The sequence below is a fragment of the Lates calcarifer genome, linkage group LG10 (assembly GCF_001640805.2).
Source record: "Lates calcarifer isolate ASB-BC8 linkage group LG10, TLL_Latcal_v3, whole genome shotgun sequence".
Classification (NCBI taxonomy): Eukaryota; Metazoa; Chordata; class Actinopteri; family Centropomidae; genus Lates; species Lates calcarifer.
Window position 1 is genome coordinate 20,142,088 of NC_066842.1, and position 17,844 is coordinate 20,159,931.

The following is a 17,844-nucleotide window of genomic DNA, read 5'->3' on the forward strand; positions in this document are numbered from 1 at the left end:
GAGTAAAAGTATGGCATAAAATATCGTGTGGTATTCTGCTTGCCGCTTAAATATCTAAAATTATTTGGAAATACTTTGACCGGTGTGTGTCCACATGCTATTAGAAATTGGAGGAGGGCGCCATTGTCTTAACTGTTCGCTAATCCAATAATACAGACTGGATCTATTGAACACGTGTGTTATTTTGAAAGATATAACCGGAAGTTATATTTAATCTTATGTAGCTAACTCGACGTGAAACCAAAAAGAATCTGTTCTCCAAACTGTTTCTGTTACTGGACTGAGCAAGTGGTCGGGAAGACTCACTGTTGCTACAAACTTTACATAAACAAAGCATTTTTAAGAGCAGACATGGCGCTCACCGACGCTGACGTACAGAAACAGGTAAAGGAGAAAATGTTAGGCTCATTAATGTTACATTTAACCATCTTTATCCCAGGACTAAGTCATAACTTTAGGTAAACATGTCAAACGTTAGCTAAGGGGCTAAACCCTGAACTACCGTTACATGTGTTTATGGCTATTTAATTGTTATTCTGCATTAGCTGTTATTAACTGTTACAATGTTACAGCTCATTTTGTTTGGGTTTTGGTCATTTGACAGAATTGTGTTGTTACATTATTACACTTATGAAGCTGAAGCAAACTATCGGTTATGGCTACAAGTTAAGGCTCCCTGTCATGTTAGTACATGTCTTGAATCTTTGAGGAGTAAATAAGTTGAATTATAAATGTTCTCCTATGTATGTTGTGGATTTTTAAATTAGTTTATATCTTGGAAAATGAACCTCACGTGATCTGTAGAGGTTGAACTTTGCGTGACATCTGGATTTGGACAAACTGTTTTGTGTGTGTCTCTTGTGGCAGATCAAACACATGATGGCCTTCATTGAACAAGAGGCCAATGAAAAAGTCGAGGAGATTGACGCTAAGGTAATGTAATGGAAGTCTGTGTGCGTGTCAGTCTTGTGATATTTGCTTCAGTGATTAGCAATGGGCCGTGTCACAGCCATCTGTTTACAGGCGGAGGAAGAGTTCAACATCGAGAAAGGTCGACTGGTGCAAACCCAGAGGGTGAAAATAATGGAGTACTATGAGAAGAAGGAAAAGCAGATTGAACAACATAAGAAAATGTGAGTTGCTGGAATTCAATTTCTCCCTAGAATGATAAAAAAAAGATACAAAGAGAGATGAACTAAATTAAATTGAAATGACAAAGCCTTACCACATACTCTGTGCAGCACAGGCACATGGATGTGAAGTGAGACACGAGGATCATGTGGTATACATGGCATGCGGCATTACCTGATAATGTGTGTGGCCATTGACTTTTTCTTCTGCTCTCACAGTCAGATGTCAAACCTGATGAACCAAGCGAGGCTGAAGGTGCTGAAGGCCCGTGACGACATGATCATGGTTAGAGATCACGATCATGTGTTACACATACTTGCATTTTGACTATGACGGGGTTGTAGTCACGATGCATTAAATTCCTACATTTCAGTTGAACACAACAACTGCCTCTATTTATAAAAACATAACTTACGTACATTATACTCCGAAAGTCATAAATATGTCTGATTCCACAGTATTTGAATGATAGAAGGATCTGAAGAGTGTGATCTGAATGAATTTGTAAAAAATTACAGGCGTTTCCTCTGTTTTCAACCTGTGTTCTTCTCCCAGGATTTGTTGAATGAGGCCCGTCAAAGACTAGCACAGATTGCCAAAGACCCTGCTAGCTACTCCACACTATTAGAGGGCCTGGTACTTCAGGTAAATTCTCCACCTGCTGTTGCACCCAGACAACTTATTGATTTATTGGTTCTCTGTGTTTCCTCAGTTTGTGCTTTTCCACTTTTCAGGGATTCTATCAACTACTGGAACCTAAAGTCACCATTCGCTGCAGACAACAGGATGTAGAAATGGTTCAGGTGATGTTGAGCTGACTGTAGTGTTGTATGTTATAATTACTGTAACAGGTTATTTAGGAGAGGACAGATAATTACAAGAGTCTCTGCATCTAGTGTTACATCATGATAATTGAAAGAGTTATGTTTTCCTGTTTCATTACATGACAGGCTGCAGTTATGAAGAACATCCCAATCTACAGAGAGGCAGTGAAGAGGAACATAGACGTCAGAATCGACCAGGAACGTTTTCTTCCATCAGAAATGTAAGGTGACTTAATGCACTTTAACACCAACTCTTACTCTATGATTTATTTAAAATGTATAGTCAAATTACTCATTTTTTATTGTCCCTTTGATTGAAAAGGGTGAAGAAAAGATAACTGTCTGCTCTTTGTTTTAATAGCTGCGGAGGAGTAGAAGTGTATAACGATAATGGGAAGATCAAGGTTTCCAACACTTTGGAGAACAGGCTAGAACTTATGGCACATCAGGTAGAGTAACTTTGACTGAATATCTAAAATCAAATCATCATTTCTGAGCTTAACCACGCACTAAAAGTAGTTTGTGTTTCTCGCCTGTGGAGGGCAGCAGAGCCCACTACTTTTCCAAGTCAGCTTAATTAGCAAAGGGTGAGAGAGTGAAAATTGATTTAGATCATTCAGGCAAAAGAACTATACCATCTAGAAGTTTACCATACTTAAATTGGTTGCAACTAATTGATTTATCTTTTTAAAAAATGGAGAATCTCTGACACTTATTTTACTTGTCTTGATTGAGGTAAGGCAGGAAAATCCTTTTTATAGTAAATACAGTCATCAGTGTTTTGCTTTTGCATGTGTAAATTAATTAATTCATGTTTGTTCAGAGCACCTGCTCTTGTCACAGATAAACTTTCTGAATGCTCAGAGCAATTTCTTTTTTTCTTCTAATGTATGAACAAGGTAAAAGCAAATATATTTGTCAAAATATATGCTCATCAGTAAAACATTTGACAACATTTGTATTTTTTTTTGTTTGTTTGTTTGTCATTTCGGGAAATTAGATACTATTAGTAGATATAATAGTAGCTAACGTCCCTCTATGTCCATAAAAGAAATAAGAGCGAAGTACTTAAGAATATCCACTTGACATGTTGCTTGGCATTTCCTTTAATTTTCTCGTGCGAGTGTTTATTATTTGTATCCTGACTTTACCCCTGACAGATGATGCCTGAAATCAGAGTGAACTTGTTTGGTGCCAACCCAAACCGCAAGTTCACAGATTAACAGTGGATTTGAAGGGAGCAGTGCGGACACAGATGGAATACTTAAGGTGACCACAGACTATCATCATCAGTAGACAACAGTCTGTACAATCACTTGCCTGTCATTGGGGTCAAAGAAAAGCCTGATTTACTTAATGGCATACTATGGCTGTGTTTATATATCTTTTTTATTTTTGTATTAATGGACTGAGTGATAACTCAACATGCACACTTTTACTTATGTTTAAGTGCCCTCCATTTTACCTTTCCATTGGTTGTCTGATGGACTGCTTTAAATTGCAGTGGCATTGCCAATATGTATTCCCTCAGTTGTTTTGGATAAACTGTTATGCTCTTTACTAACTGATGAAACCAAAGATACACATTTTCGCTATAAATACTTATTAATGCTGGATGATATGGCCAAAAATGTTATCATGATAAAGGTTTTTAAATCAGTCAATACTGATAATTAAACCTAACTTATGTAAAACCCTAACTTGTGCATTACATACTTATATTCCTGTGATGTGATTGGCAGTTTGTGATTCATTTCTGTACATGCTATCAAAGCATGGAAAGTAATTATATCAAACATTTATCAACCACTTTTATTTGAGGAAAAAATGATCATTTGATTTCTGATATAATGTTATGTGAAATTATATCGCGATAATTATTGTTATTGTTTTATTGGCCAGCTGTAATACTTAGGCTACATTCTTTGTAGACCACAGCCTTTTTTAACAGTTTGAGCTGTGTGTGTGTGTGTGTGTGTGTGTGTGTGTGTGTGTGCGCGTGTGTGTGCGTGTGTGTGTGTGTGTGTGTGTGTGTTCAAAGAATGGATGATTTACTGTTGGTCTGAGGCACATAACGTACAAAAGCCAAAGAAATAAATGCGTGTGACACAGAAAAGTCAGCATGTATGAGATATCTTTATTTACAGCTTGTAAACAAACAGTTTACTCAGGCTATGTTCACTCTACAATGAGGAAAATGTAGTAGCCTAGGTATACTAGCCACATCAAAATGTGTCTCGCATTAAAAATGTAAAAAAAAAAAAAAAAAAAAGCTTTTAGTGCCACCCAGTGGACTTAAGTAATGGCAAACAGTTGGCAAGACAAAGTGCCATACTCCCTCCATGGGTCTAACAAATACATTTGTCCTTGCTAAACTGGACTCAAGTACCAAAACAATGTTTCAACACCACCAATTCCACTGAATTCATTTAAGACTTACAGTTTTGATGCTTTAGAAACTATCAGCAATGATAAGGCTTTAATTGCATTTTCTTTAAGTTACTGTGCGCACATCATTTGAAGCAACATATCTTTTTATGTATAACTAAGCAATAAAAACAGCCCTAGGCCTCTCACAGGTTTTATTTAAACCCTTCCAAGCGGTGAAGAAGAGGAAGTCAAGGCTACGGAGACAGTGGCCCAGCAGTCTAACCTGTGGCCTTTAGGCAGGAAGTGAACCGTTGTGTTAGGGTATATTGACCACTAATACAGGGATTAAAGCATTACCATCAGATTAACAAATGACCTTAGAGACAGTGGCAGGCGGCACCTCCCAATCCAGTGAGGGAATCCAAGATTACAACTCAGACCTCACGGATGGAGTGGGAGGAGTGCGTAACAAGGTAGGCTGAAGGAGATTGAACTCCTTTTCTAGAGAAACGCAAACATTGGAGTCTAAATGACATGGCATTTGAGGTCCCTGTTCAGACTCTGAGGTCAGACATTAGACAACAGTAGCTTCTGATAAAATTGAAAGGGGAATTTGTCACTTTCATTAGGTGATGCACAGTTCTTTGTCACGACCATACAAGTGGTCAGATTGGTAGGCATTTTAGTGAGCAGCCTCAGACAACATGCAGCAGCTCTTTCTTAACAACCAGACAGAATGATCTCCCACAGGTGAAAGGAAGAGCCCCAGACATATTGCAGCAAACACCCTGGAATAAACCAGATAACTTGGGACACATACCCTCAAATTAATCACACTCATAACACAAGGACCCTGTTTAACCTATGGAACCCCACCGACAACACGTAAGAACCTAGAGAAACTTGATTAGTGTGAACCAGTCGGCCCACATATTAGTAAATAAACCTCTTCATATCTCAGACCATTCCTCCTCCTCTTCCTCCTTTTGGTAAGCAAATTGTGGCCACCTTTTTTTTCCCCCTCTCTCTGTATTCACTGTTTGCTCAGTTGTGTCACACATTCACGGCAGCTTAAAGCAGCGAATTGTCTGTACAGAGATAACACAACTGCCACCACTAATGCCAAGCGCTGCTATCCCAGCAAATCCAGCATCATCTCCCCTACCCCGAGAAAGTAGACGCCCTGCGCAATGCCAAAAAGAGGAGCGATGACCAAAGCCCGACACGTTGCACCCTTTAGGAATGCTGATGGGCCCTCCCGTGTCATGATGCGTCTGCAGAAGTCCACAGAGAGGACAAGAAGAGGGAAAAGGTTGAGACGAGCAATTGTTACTTAATGCTATACACTTGCTAAATATATTAGGGCAGCAATTGTTTTATAATATGGATATAATCATACCTTGTGCAGTCAATAATTCCTCTGTATGTGTCCTCCCCTTCACCTTTTTGCAAGGTCTGCAGACGAGTCTTTATTACTGTATGGGTTTGTAAAAGAAGGATGCAGTGTCATTGCATAAACTGAAAGGTGAGTGTTAGTTGAAGCAAACAGCAGCCACAAATGATTATCACAGGATAACGGCAATAGCACAAGTAGAGCAGTCACAAACTAATGTCCATTAACCCCAACAGCTATTTCCAAAACCACCTCCTGTTCACTCTGTAGTGTACTATATTGAGTGTCCAGATTCTCCTACAGAATTTATTTACCATCTGTCAACAGTGACACAAAATAATAATGATTAGTAAGTGCCCAAAATCTTTATTGCACATTTACACAGGGACAAGTGAATGAGTGAATGAGGACGCAATTTCAAACACAACCAATATCTCTCAAGAGTTTGCTAACATTATCTAACCTAATAAGCTACTGGTCATACCAGACCAAGTGAGGCTGTGTAAGCCTGCATTTTGGTGCTTATCAATTCAGCTTTTCATCTATAAGAGGAATACTGTGTTGAAAAGTTTCATAGCCTCACTTTTGAATAACATTCATGGGAGGTTTGACTGAGTGATCACTGGGTAGGCTCAAGCCCCCTTTCACACACAGCTCTCTACCTTCCCTCTCTCTCTGTTTCTTTCTCCCACTCACCATCCAGTGGTGTTACAGCCACAGCTGCCACTGAGCCTGCTGTGCAGCCCGCCAAAAACGACTGCCAGAACGGCGCCTGGGCCTGCACATCGCCCTGGCCACCCGCTGTCTCCCGGCCAAGCGCATTCAGATTGGCAAACAGCGGGAAGTAGATCATTGAGAAGGGGACATCCCTGAAAATTAACATTTTTTAAAAAAAATGGTTATGGAAAGGAAATAACCTGGGAGACAGTCTGCAGTACAGGTTGGGGGCAAGGAGAAAGAAACTGGATAGACTGAGAATCGGTGAGAAAAAGGAAGTACGGGAGAGGGTAAAGTCAGAGGAGAGAGGTAGAGAGAAAATGAGAGACGTGGCCCCATTCAGCTGTGGTATAGCAGCCAGACATAGCTGCAGGAATCTATTGATCAGTGTTGATAAGCAGAGGTGTCAGGAAATACAACAAACGCAGCATGAGTTATGCAATCTAACAAAAACTCATTAGAACAGTGATGAAAGAGCTGAATGAAGAGATAGACAGAGCTGCTGGGCACAAGCCAGTGAGCCTGGTCATACTGTTAATAGTCTCCAACATAAGAGCAAAAGTATAAAAAACATATTATTATGTACTGAGTGATACCAGTGACATCAAGACATCAAAATGGTTAAAACTACTGAAAATGACTGACTCTCAGTCTGGCTATTTACTTTAGTTGTAAAACAATAACTGAAAATTAATGTAATTAATAGCAATATTAAAGAGACCAATAAAACAGTGTGTCTGTATTGTGAGTAAAAGGGTAAGTGTGTGTGTGTATGACCTCATTAAAGTGGCTCCTGCCCCCCTGTAGAGGCCAGCCAGGCCACGAGTCCTCAGCAGCTCCACGGTGATGCCAGTGGCTGAGGGCCGTCGTGGAGGGGTCGGCCGGGCCTGCGGTGGGGGGGCCACCAATGATGGAGCTGGACCAGGAGCAGCAGCCTGAGCTGGAGTTGGCACAGGCCTTTGTGCAGCTAATGGATAAACACAGACTGTCCCAGGTTAGAAAACACATGCAGACTAGTGTCACCCTGAAGCCATTACTGTGTGTTCCCTTTGTTACTGAACAAAGGAGGGGCTGCCAACCATTTGGTTTCATACTTGATTATGAAACATGTACATTTTACAGGAAAGTACATATGAGTGCTGACTCATTTGTCAAGAAACACATTATATGACTAAACTTGAATCAAATCAATCTGCGAGTCCAATTTGATTCACTTAATGAACTGGATTTTGAAGATTTTAGTTTATCACATCCTTTTACACTTCTAATATTTAAATAATGTAATGATATAGATAATAAAAAAATGCACTTTGATAATAGTGTGAAAACAGCTCTTTGGAAAAAGTGATAAATCCAGTGACCAACTCACCGAGCCTTCCCGCGTCCTGCAGCTGGATCTTAAGCATCTCCATAGGAGTGGTGACTACCACCTGACAGGTGCCAGCCCCACACCCTGCCAGGACCTCCCCCCACAGGGGCAAATGCCTAGAAAAACAGATATGCAGCATGAACAACAGTAGGACGCTACAGTAGCATGTGTTTATGAGGATTATGAGAGTATATCATTAGTACTTGTTAGCTTAGAAATAACAGATAGATGATAGATATACTATAACTAATGTCTGTCTGTATATGACAAATTCAGATTGTTTTATATTATATCGAGCTGATGTAATAAAATAATAATTAAAGTATAACTCAATAATCATTGCACGTTGATCAGTTCTCTGATATAACTCTCTAGTGTGCAATGTACATGTTACCATTTCAGATATATAATTATATTCAGTTCTGATATCTTGGTGATTATATTTATTGTATTTGATGTGGTTTGATCACATTATGTATCAGTGACAGTAAGTTACCCGTCCTTAGAGAGCTTCTGTCTGAAGACATCATTGGCAGCCAGCTTGATGGCTTTTTCTGGTGTAACAAGCGTGAGGTTCACTGCTGCACCTGGAAAAGACAAAACAGGCTGGTGGCAGTGACACACAACAGTTTCCACTGAGGTACACAAATAGAAAAACCTACACAACAGCTTATGGCTCGCCACCGTGCGCAGTAGACACCGGTTATTATGATAAAAAGATTGAGGGCTCACAGGGCAAACAACAGCGTAGGTGTCCAGATTAAGCTTATAGTAAAGCACAGTTGTAGCGTTGTTTATCACGGGGATTAGAAATGCAAAGAATACCTCTGTAGCATCCGAAATAGCCTTCTGAGCGCACCGTCTTTGCCAGACAGTCCAGCCTTTAAAGACAAAAAGAAAACTGATGTTTTGTTTGTTTTCTCATAAGATACAACATAATAACTTTTTACTCTACTGACATTTTGTTTAGATCAGTAGTATTATGCTTCACTTGTCATCATCATCAGCCTGGCCTTTATACAAATACCCATGACCCTGTAGCCTGCCCTGACAACAAACTGGACAGAGATCACTGGTGTCAGAGAACTGACTGCGTTAAAAGTTATGTTGAATCAAAATCCGACCTCATAACTGGGCCTCAGGGAGAATAAATTATCCAAGCCATTTTTTCCGTCTGTGACTCACAGTGGAAAACCACAGTCCACTGAACACAGGATGGCCACACCCAGTCAGCCAGTAATATTGATGCCCACCAGATGTGCGCAGTTAAAAATTCAGGGTCGGTGTGTCTTTTAAGGACACAGACTCTGTCTTTTTCTCCGCTTCCCTTGATTTTGTTTCTGGTAAAAAAACAAAACAAAACAATGAACAAACTGTCCTAACTGAACTGTTATTTGTCCATGAAAACACACACTGTATACAGCCATCCCTCTAATGTAATCCCAGTGAGTGAGTTTTGTACAATCTCACCAAATCTCTGGACCAAATATGGGAAGTGTGCTTCGCCCTCTGAGAGATTCAGTGGAAAAGTATGTGAGCTGTGGTAATCCACTGTAAATAATGTTGTCTTGTGTGTAGCCCAAATTAGAGAGTGTTGTTAACTAGAGAGCACATGTAAAACTGTTGCAGGATGTAGATGTTTTGACAAGTTTTTACAGTTTTAGACTCTGATAATGCTCTTGCACATATTTGCATGCAGAAAAACATATTTGTCAGGCAGCCCTTCCCCAACCTTAAAGTTTATTTTAGAGGCTTTTTCCCAGAAACAACAGTTGAAAGCGTCTTTCAGTGAAGCTGAGGGAAAATGACTGCAGTGAAGTGAAAGTCTTATCTTTTTATGTCACAGATCAGTAACAGAAGTGGGTCAAGACAAGACAGGGGAGCCCTACTCACATTCCTTTGTAGACTTGAACACCCTGCTGGTTCTGTAGGCGGGTCTTGGCGAGGTCAATAGGAAATACACATGTCACACCAACCAGGCCTGCCACGCCCCCATTAATCAGCTTAGCAGGGAGGCTGCGAAGGGATCAACAAAAACACACGCACGCATGCATGCACAGACCCATTTACATGTAGCCACTGACACACAAGCCATGCAAATGACATGTCCACTCATAGACAAAGATGCAAATAAAGCAGGCACACGGAGAGTTCTCTCAACCACGCGCGCATACACACAAAGAGTGTAAAAAGCCCAACATTAACCCAGCTGCTGGATCCACTTGATGAGTACATCTTCACTGAGCAAAACAAACAAAATAAAGATACTTACCTAACTTTCTTCTCCGCCATCCTGCTTGTATATGGGCTCCAGGCCCAGGTCCGCTACTCCTCTCCTCCTCTTCCTCCTCCTCCGCCTACTTCTCCTCCTCCTTTCCTTCCTCTCCTTTTTCCTCTTCCCACCCACACTGTGGCGTGCAGCCCAAAGTTGTCACCGCAGCCCGACCCTCACCTGCCCACCCACGCCACAAACGCAGCTCGCTGATTCCTTTAATGTGGCAACAGCAGACCGCCTTACTCTCCTTCCTGGTGCAGCGGGGGTGGACGCCCTTTTTCCTGTTGTGGCCAAAACCACCGCTGTTGAATCTGTGTCTTCTGGCCAGCCTTTCTGCTCTGTTGTACCTCACACCAAAACCCAATCTCTCTCCTGCTGCCTGGAACTACAAAACACACATTAAGGTGGATTAAACACTTCTAAAGAGTGCAAGTGACACCACTGTTTCCCTGTTCTATATGACGCATAGTTATTTTCCCTTTTAAAGTCCTGCTGAATAGGCATTTGTGATGGCTTTGTATTATATATAGTAGGGGGCATGGTTGTGATGGAGGAATGACACACCTCACATTGACTATCAGAGTCTATAAAATCCAGACTTAGTCATTCATAAATGTGAATAGAGGCATATGCCAGGACTACCATACTGAGACAGAACATCTTGAGTCTCTCTAATCTGCCAGCTAAAAGGGATAAGAGTATTTGATCTAGGAAGGAGGGCAGAACTGAAAATGAGGGGCTTACCAGTATTCTTTTTACTGCATTTGGAATCCAGCATTTACAAAGGACTGAAAAGAAGATTTGAATTGAGGTTGGTTCATTTCTTTGACAAGTTTTTTTTTCTTCCTTGTTCTTTCTGGGAGTGCAATAGTCGGTAGGCTAGCAAGTATGTATTACAGGTAATACAAATGCTATTGAGAATTTATCTAGGGTCCATAGCTCTTGCTTTCCTTTTGCTATGATCTCAGTTTCATCCATTCTTTTTCTGCCTTTTCCCTTCCTGACTTCCCCCCTTCCCTCAGCTCTCTAATTAATCTCTCTCTTAATCTCTCCACCTCCATTCTGCCTCTATTTTTACCACTGTAAACCTTCACTCTATCCTCGCCCGTCTTCTCCACTGAGAGTGACGGAAACAGTCAGTTCTTGCCTTGCTCATCTTTTCATCTTGTATCTTTTTCCATCACCGTTCCAACTTTTTCATCCCCAGATATTTCCTCTGTTGATGTCCCCTTCAAATGCTGTCCATTTGGTTGCTCGATCCTAGTCACATTCTACACATGCCTTTCACTGAGCCTCTTTCTGTGAAACTTTCTTTCAGCTCAGTTCCATTCACGCACAGTAGTGACCCTGCCAAAACACAGACAAGGGTGCCTCACCCTGAGCCAACCTCCAGTTCCCAGACCTCAGTTTCCCCTAAAACTGCACTAGAGCACCCCTCTCACACAGTTCACACAGCACAGCCTCACGAGACAGCTTTCCAAGAAAAAACAAAAAAAAAAAAAACAAAACAAACAAACACTTTTCTTCCATCATACACACATGGCAGCAGGGAACAGGGGGTCTTACCTCTGCATCCCACAGGCAGGATCAAGCTGTCCACTTTCCTTTCACCTCAACAATGCGTGCAGCAGTGGTAGTCAAGCGAGAGCGATATGAGAGAGCCAGCCGCCACTCAGGGGCCGTTGCACAAACACCAGCATTGTCCTGCTTGCCTAAGTCCCTCCCTCTCGTGGTGACTCCCTGTGTGACACAGCCACAGCAACACAGCTCTGCACTAACACAACTCGACATAAACTCATGCCTGTGGAGCTGCTGCCACATACACACGCAACAGACACACAATTCTAACTGTGTGTATCGTTTCTAAGAATATACAGACAACATGAACAGAAACAAAAAAAGGCTGCCCATCCCTAATGAGCTCTCTGTTCAATAGCCCTGGTATTACATAATACCTCAGGACACATTGAATTCCACAAATGTCCACAGATTTATAATTACTACTAAGGTAACAGTGATAAACCCATATGATTATCACATTTTGGTACATCTTAGGCTTACAAAGTATGTTTAAAAAAAAGATAGTTTGGAAAAAAAGTTACGTAAGGACATCAACAATAAGAACATGTGACCACCACGGCAACCACTCATTGCCCCTAAACTATTTTTTCATGAGCATTGATTGATGTATTGATTCCTGTTAATGGAAAAACAATTGCTATCAGTGATCATTTCATTCATCAGTGGTGGAAATCTTTCTGTTTTCTAATGACATTTAAAATGTGATTATGCCATACACAGTTAGAAAAGAAGATTATTTGTGATAAAAGTAAAAAAAGCTGTCTCAATTTGTAGAATTTATTTGGGTCAAAGAGTGCTTGTCTTTGTTTCCAGCCAAGGAGGTCAGCAGCTAGAACAGAACTGTCCGTGCCTCTTTAGCAACAAACGACCATTCTTAACATTTGGACTGAGGATGAAGAAAAGAAATCTTTATTGGAGTATAGAACGAAAAAATGTGGAAAAAAAAAAATAGAGGCATAAACTTTGATGCTATAAAAATGAATAATAAATGCATGAAACGTAGGCACTCTTCTACATTACACATTTGTTCAGAGATATTAGTCACATTTATTTCCTCCCGTTATACACACTGAAATATCCCAAGTAAGGAAACATTGTCAGTTTTATTGTAACAGGTATGATGTGTCTCTAGAAGTGATGTACAATAAAAACATAACAGGTAGACATATATACATATATACTGTTTCCTCAATGATTGTGTCCAGTGTGTCCAACAATACCACAAAGGCACCCTTTTGGTATGAGTGGCTCTGTAGACTGTTTTCACAGCAGACATTTTGACTTGTCATAGCAGGATACGCAGGTGTAATTAATAACATTAACAATGAATGGCTCAGTTCCCAGCAAGCTGCTCCAGTGAGACAACATGCACAACAGTGAGACCATGGAACTGGCTTTCTCAAGTGGAATACAGCCCCTGTTACTGTATTTAATTAAACCTATGACATTTCAAAATATATGCTGTGAAAGAATGTCATTGGGTAACTAAAGCCTGGCAATTTAGATATCCTGAACTGCTGGAAAAAGTATTCAGATGCTTAACTTAAGTAAAAGTTGCACTACCACAGCATAGATATAATTTACTACAAGGCAATCAGACCAGGGTAGTTGCCTGGATTCTGCACACTCCATAAAGATAGGCAGTTAATTACACTCACAGAGAGGGCTAACCACTGCTTTTTTTTTGCATCCAAGTTTGTACTAATGATTCAGCTGGACAGCTCTTCTCTGGGGTTTTGTAGTTCTGTGGGCAGGACATGCCACCAACACTGCCAGGGTTACAGGGCCTAATAATAAGATCAGCTCTGTGATCCTAAATGAGAATAAATAGAAATAATAATAATAATAATAATAATAATTACATTGAAACTAATAATTGCATACAATAGAGAGCTTTCTCAGTAAAGTTAATGGGGATCTGAAGATGCAAAATGGGGGTTAAGAGAAGCTTGTATTTAAAGATACAGTACACTTTTAACAGCCCCCCCCATAAATCCCAGAATTCTGTTGATGGTTTGAAACTCAATACTTTGGTTTTAAAATGGACTACTAAGCTTGTCTAAGTCACTGAGTTTCGCTCTGAGGAGATAATAGATTGCTCTGTCACCTAGCAACATCACAACACTGGAACAGCATCATTACACTGACAGCACTGTGATGGCTGACCACCAATGCCATGCTCCCACTGACAGTTGCTGTCACCTTGCAGCACCGTACACCCTGAAAGGCGGAGAATGTGCAGATTTCAAACCTATACCTACAATTTCTTGTGCTCACTGATTATCACACGCTCAGCCAGTCATGAAGGAGTAGTCTTAAGTTTGAGTGAAAATCTGTTTGCTCTCAGGCCTTCATTACACATTAGATGTACTGCAAATGTAACCAAATTTAAATCACTTTACCTGCCATTTAGCCCTGTTAGCAACAGGGTCCTGAGCTTGGTGATAATAACTGATCAGTGAGTCTGTCCAAGAATTTGGTATACAGCAAAATATCTCATGTCATAATATTTGATGTGGATATTTATGGTATCCAATCAACCCTTGGGGACCCCATGACCCTTCCTCTAGTATGGCTATGATACCATCAAATCCACTGTAGCATCTCCTGTATGCTTGGGTACCACATCTTAATCCAGTTGAACAACTACAGCCATCATCAAAACACCAAATGAGGGACTATCTTTTGGACAAGTGGTGTTCATCCCTCCTATTACAGTTCACAGATTTGTAGAATCTTTATCAAGGTGCACTGAAGTTTTGCTGCATGTGGTGGCTCAACTATTTGCTAGAACTTTTGAGGTTTTTCCTTTTGTTTGTCACCCCTCTGTATTACACAGATTTAAATGTGATCTTAATAATGAAGAAAAATGAAAGTGGCTGTTTCATTGATTTTTGAAAACCTTGACATCTTAAAGCTTTTAACTCTACACAGTTTTTCTGTGCTATAATTCAAACCTAACACACAAGGCAATAGTGTTTAATTGAAACTTTCTATAGAAACAGCTTTGTTTCAAGTTGAAGAAACAGTTTAGCGCCTGCTCTTTAAGTTACTCAGTCAGCACATGATGTTATTTATATTATGAGTATGTAGATGTCTATATGTCTACATAATATAGATATTATGGGTATATTATACTCCCAATACTCCCTTGCGCCGCCTTTAGGCCAAAATGTCAACTTGCATTTCTCATAAATCTAATAATGTAATTTCATACAGCTTTTGATTATAAGGAGACCATTGCCTTTCCTGTAGTGCCACCCTCAGGGCAAACATTACAAATTTTGCACAACTATTGGGTAAGACCTACCAAGTATTATGTGGTGTGATAAAGCTGCAGCTTCTAGCAGCTTCTTTAAATTTTGGATTTCAAGTCCTGTTTTTGCATATCAAAGATGATCAACCTTTTTATATATATGAATGCACATTTTTTTTAGGTTTATATGGTCATTTAAATGCATACATTATATTGCTGAGTTGATGGAAGCTATATGAGAAAATGGTTTATAAAGAAAGATTTTTTTTCTGTTACTGATGGCTGATTGCCTTACGGTTATACTATATGGATATGTGCTTCTTTTTTAATCCCCATGCTAAGCCCCTGAACTGGCATGTGAAAACAGTATCAGCTCTGACATTTTATGCTCTTAAATCAAATCAAGGGCTACTTGTGACTTACTGTAAATGAACACCACCGCTGTGTATTTGCTTGCACTTTTCATATATTACGATGGGGGGAGCCCCTGTGTAGCGTATTAAACAAAACTTTTCACCGGGATATTGTTTACAAAATCAAAACGCACCTGACAAGCTGTTGTGCCCAGCAATGATCAGCTGAACGGACCTTTAGGATTTTGGATAGTTTGGTAATCGTTTTTTAAGTAAACTGAAGGAGTTATCTTTAAAAACATTGACAATAGGAAGATGTTACGAAAATATAGCAGAATATGCCAAATGATGAGAAGTAAAATTAATCAAACAATAAAAGCACAGTGATGTAACTTAAAGCAAGTTACCTGAGTCACACCTGATTCAACTTTTTAGTTGTTTATTCATTCACCATTCACAAGCATTCCCTTTAAACAGCCACCGCACTATCAACCCGGCGGTGTACCGCTGACTACAGACTTTTGTTATTGTTACAGATTTACTAATCTGGTTGCAAACATGTTTTACAATTAGCGGCGTTCTGTCTTAAGAGACAAACAGGCTCGACGCTATACGCTCTTTTTATGCTCATACACAGTTTAAAATGCAGAGCTAAGTAATCGCGCCCCCCTCTTCGTCGTGCGGTGGTATCGTCCACCCCATCTGTTCAGCTCCGGTGAGACCGATTGAAACAGATTGTAGCGCTCCCTGGGTCGCAATGGCAACTGTCCGGATAGGACGGCAGCAGCAAGTTTTGTCGAATTTGTAATGTTACGGAGACGTTATAAGTCGTTGAAGAAACTACTTTCTAATGTGAGAAACAAACGTCACACAATTTCTCCAGTCCGAAAATGTCCCAGGGATGTACAATTTCTGTGGAAGAGATCCAGTCTTGGTGGGAAGTCCCCGCCATAGCCCACTTCTGTTCGCTGTTCAGGACAGCGTTCAACCTTCCAGACTTTGAAATAGAGGTAAATAACAATTGTGATTGCTTTCAGTAACACGAATGTCTTTCATTGCGGAAATGAGAAGTTGTTTGTGTCAGCTTTTTTGTGTAGGTGTTGTCGAGCGAATTTTGTTTAACTAGCAATTTGGTTAACCAGCTTAACAGTGTTCTCTGAACTTCTCGTACGTTAACGTTACTAAGGCAATCCTGTTAGGTAACGAGCTAGCCAGCTCGTTAGCACAGCGAAAAGCTAGCTTTAATAGCTAATTGCTGGTGTTCAAAGAGGAGAAAATGCCATAAAAGACGTCAGCTGAGTAGGGTATTCATGATATAATTTTATGATCCGATGTCCATAGTTACGTTACGTGTTGTTCAGTACCCGTGGATGCGCTCAGTAACTTTAGATAGAGCTGTTCGTGTAACAGAGCCATGTGCCACTCGTTTGTTTTTATTTGCCCAGACGCTCATGTTTATGTTGAAGAACGACTGTGGTTAAGATTATTTTGATTAAAAAGTAAATGAGAAAGCATAGTAATCATATAATTAGAGAGAAAGTGACAACAAAGATGCGAAACTGGTGCACATTTAAATGGTAACCTTATTTAGATCATATTTAAGCGACTAGAAATCTGTTTGTAGAGCGAAGAAGTCGTGCACATCAATGGTGGACTGGAATAATAGAAAACGCGGTGCTACTGTATTTTTGTTCCTATTTCTGTCAGATAAAGTTAAGTTCATGGCGTGAGGTTCGAGTTTATTGTCTTGGAGTTGCAAGCCATCTGGCTTGGGTAGCCATAGGGACGCAGATGCTGTTCGGGCATTGTTTGCTCGCCCAAGTCCCATTTTGTTGGGAGAAGCGATGGTTTAAACGTCTGTTTCTGCTATCAGTTAGCCACAAGAGGTTGTAAAGGTGAAGTCGTCCACCCGGCCTTCGTGCTATCACTGAATATACGAAATTTATTACACCACAATTTCATAATTCAACTTTGTCACTCGACCCCTTCGCTTTTTGAAATGTATGCTGAACAGAACAGATATTTCCAACATACAACTACACAAGTATTCAAGTGTTACATCGAAGTCTATGGGAATTGTTCAATCCCTTGAAGAATGATTGCACTTTAAAGAAATTGGTAAGGTCGACATCCCACATCAACAGCCTCCATCACTCATTCATCCCCACCCCCTTCGAGGAAGAAACACACGTAGGCATCGCTTTGTTATTAAACGAGGTGCAAGCCAGATGGGGGATCGCATAGCGCCTAGTTTACATGAAAGTTGAGGGTCCTCTGCTGTTGCTTTTCCCCTTAGGATGGGTTTGGATTTCCGTAAAATACGTGTTATTATTGAAGCTAATAATTAGTAATACAGTTGCAAAGAATCAATCGATTGAGCTGCACTATTTTTACTTTACAAACGTTTCGATTGTCCAAGCATAATTTTTTTCACGAGGATCGCGCTGCTGCTGCCCAGCGCAAATGATGTATTCGCCTTTAAGCGCATCACTAAGCAGATCACATGTGTGGATACACCCCCTTCAGCTGGATTTCGAGGAAATATTGAGATTGATGTAGTAATCTTATAATTTGA

General features: G+C 40.3%; 3 protein-coding genes across 6 annotated transcripts in view; 2 read left to right on the forward strand and 1 right to left on the reverse strand.

Annotated features, from left to right (window-relative positions):
• The first annotated feature begins 224 nt into the window (after positions 1-224).
• atp6v1e1a (ATPase H+ transporting V1 subunit E1a) lies at positions 225-3,655 on the forward strand. Its single transcript, XM_018703468.2, has 9 exons — positions 225-384; positions 868-933; positions 1,024-1,133; positions 1,350-1,416; positions 1,687-1,776; positions 1,866-1,934; positions 2,082-2,176; positions 2,317-2,404; positions 3,116-3,655. Exons 1-9 carry the CDS (start codon positions 352-354, stop codon positions 3,176-3,178), a joined length of 681 nt encoding a protein of 226 aa, XP_018558984.1. The 5' UTR covers positions 225-351; the 3' UTR covers positions 3,179-3,655.
• Positions 3,656-4,072: 417 nt separating this feature from the next.
• On the reverse strand, positions 4,073-11,810 carry slc25a18 (solute carrier family 25 member 18). Of its 4 annotated transcripts, XM_018703465.2 has the most exons (11): positions 11,646-11,771; positions 10,824-10,867; positions 10,077-10,464; positions 9,698-9,820; positions 8,630-8,685; positions 8,301-8,391; positions 7,805-7,920; positions 7,213-7,402; positions 6,415-6,587; positions 5,725-5,800; positions 4,073-5,599 (listed from the first exon to the last, which is right to left on the reverse strand). In XM_018703465.2, exons 3-11 carry the CDS (start codon positions 10,094-10,096, stop codon positions 5,458-5,460), a joined length of 987 nt encoding a protein of 328 aa, XP_018558981.1. In that variant the 5' UTR covers positions 10,097-10,464; positions 10,824-10,867; positions 11,646-11,771; the 3' UTR covers positions 4,073-5,457. The 4 variants fall into 4 exon arrangements, with proteins under 4 accessions (XP_018558981.1, XP_018558980.1, XP_018558982.1 ...); XM_018703464.2 differs by lacking the exon at positions 10,824-10,867 and having other exon boundaries at positions 11,646-11,810; XM_018703466.2 differs by lacking the exons at positions 9,698-9,820; positions 10,824-10,867 and having other exon boundaries at positions 11,646-11,810.
• Positions 11,811-15,979: 4,169 nt separating this feature from the next.
• Positions 15,980-17,844, forward strand: part of LOC108901823 (chromatin remodeling regulator CECR2) — a 35,102-nt gene continuing 33,237 nt past the window's right edge. The window contains 1 exon segment of the mRNA XM_018703471.2: positions 15,980-16,279. Within this exon segment, the coding sequence (XP_018558987.2) occupies positions 16,160-16,279 (120 nt within the window). The 5' untranslated portion in view covers positions 15,980-16,159.

Bases quoted from the DNA above. Each gene is read 5' to 3' on its own strand.
- atp6v1e1a (XM_018703468.2), top strand. From the start codon at position 352: ATGGCGCTCACCGACGCTGACGTACAGAAACAG. The intron at 385-867 runs GTAAAGGAGAAA...CTCTTGTGGCAG, and splicing joins ACGCTGACGTACAGAAACAG to ATCAAACACATGATGGCCTT. The intron at 2,405-3,115 runs GTAGAGTAACTT...TACCCCTGACAG, and splicing joins TAGAACTTATGGCACATCAG to ATGATGCCTGAAATCAGAGT.
- slc25a18 (XM_018703464.2), bottom strand. From the start codon at position 10,096: ATGGCGGAGAAGAAAGTTAG. The intron at 9,821-10,076 runs GTAAGTATCTTT...ATCCCTTCGCAG, and splicing joins ATGGCGGAGAAGAAAGTTAG to CCTCCCTGCTAAGCTGATTA. The intron at 5,600-5,724 runs GTATGATTATAT...GGACTTCTGCAG, and splicing joins GGAATTATTGACTGCACAAG to ACGCATCATGACACGGGAGG.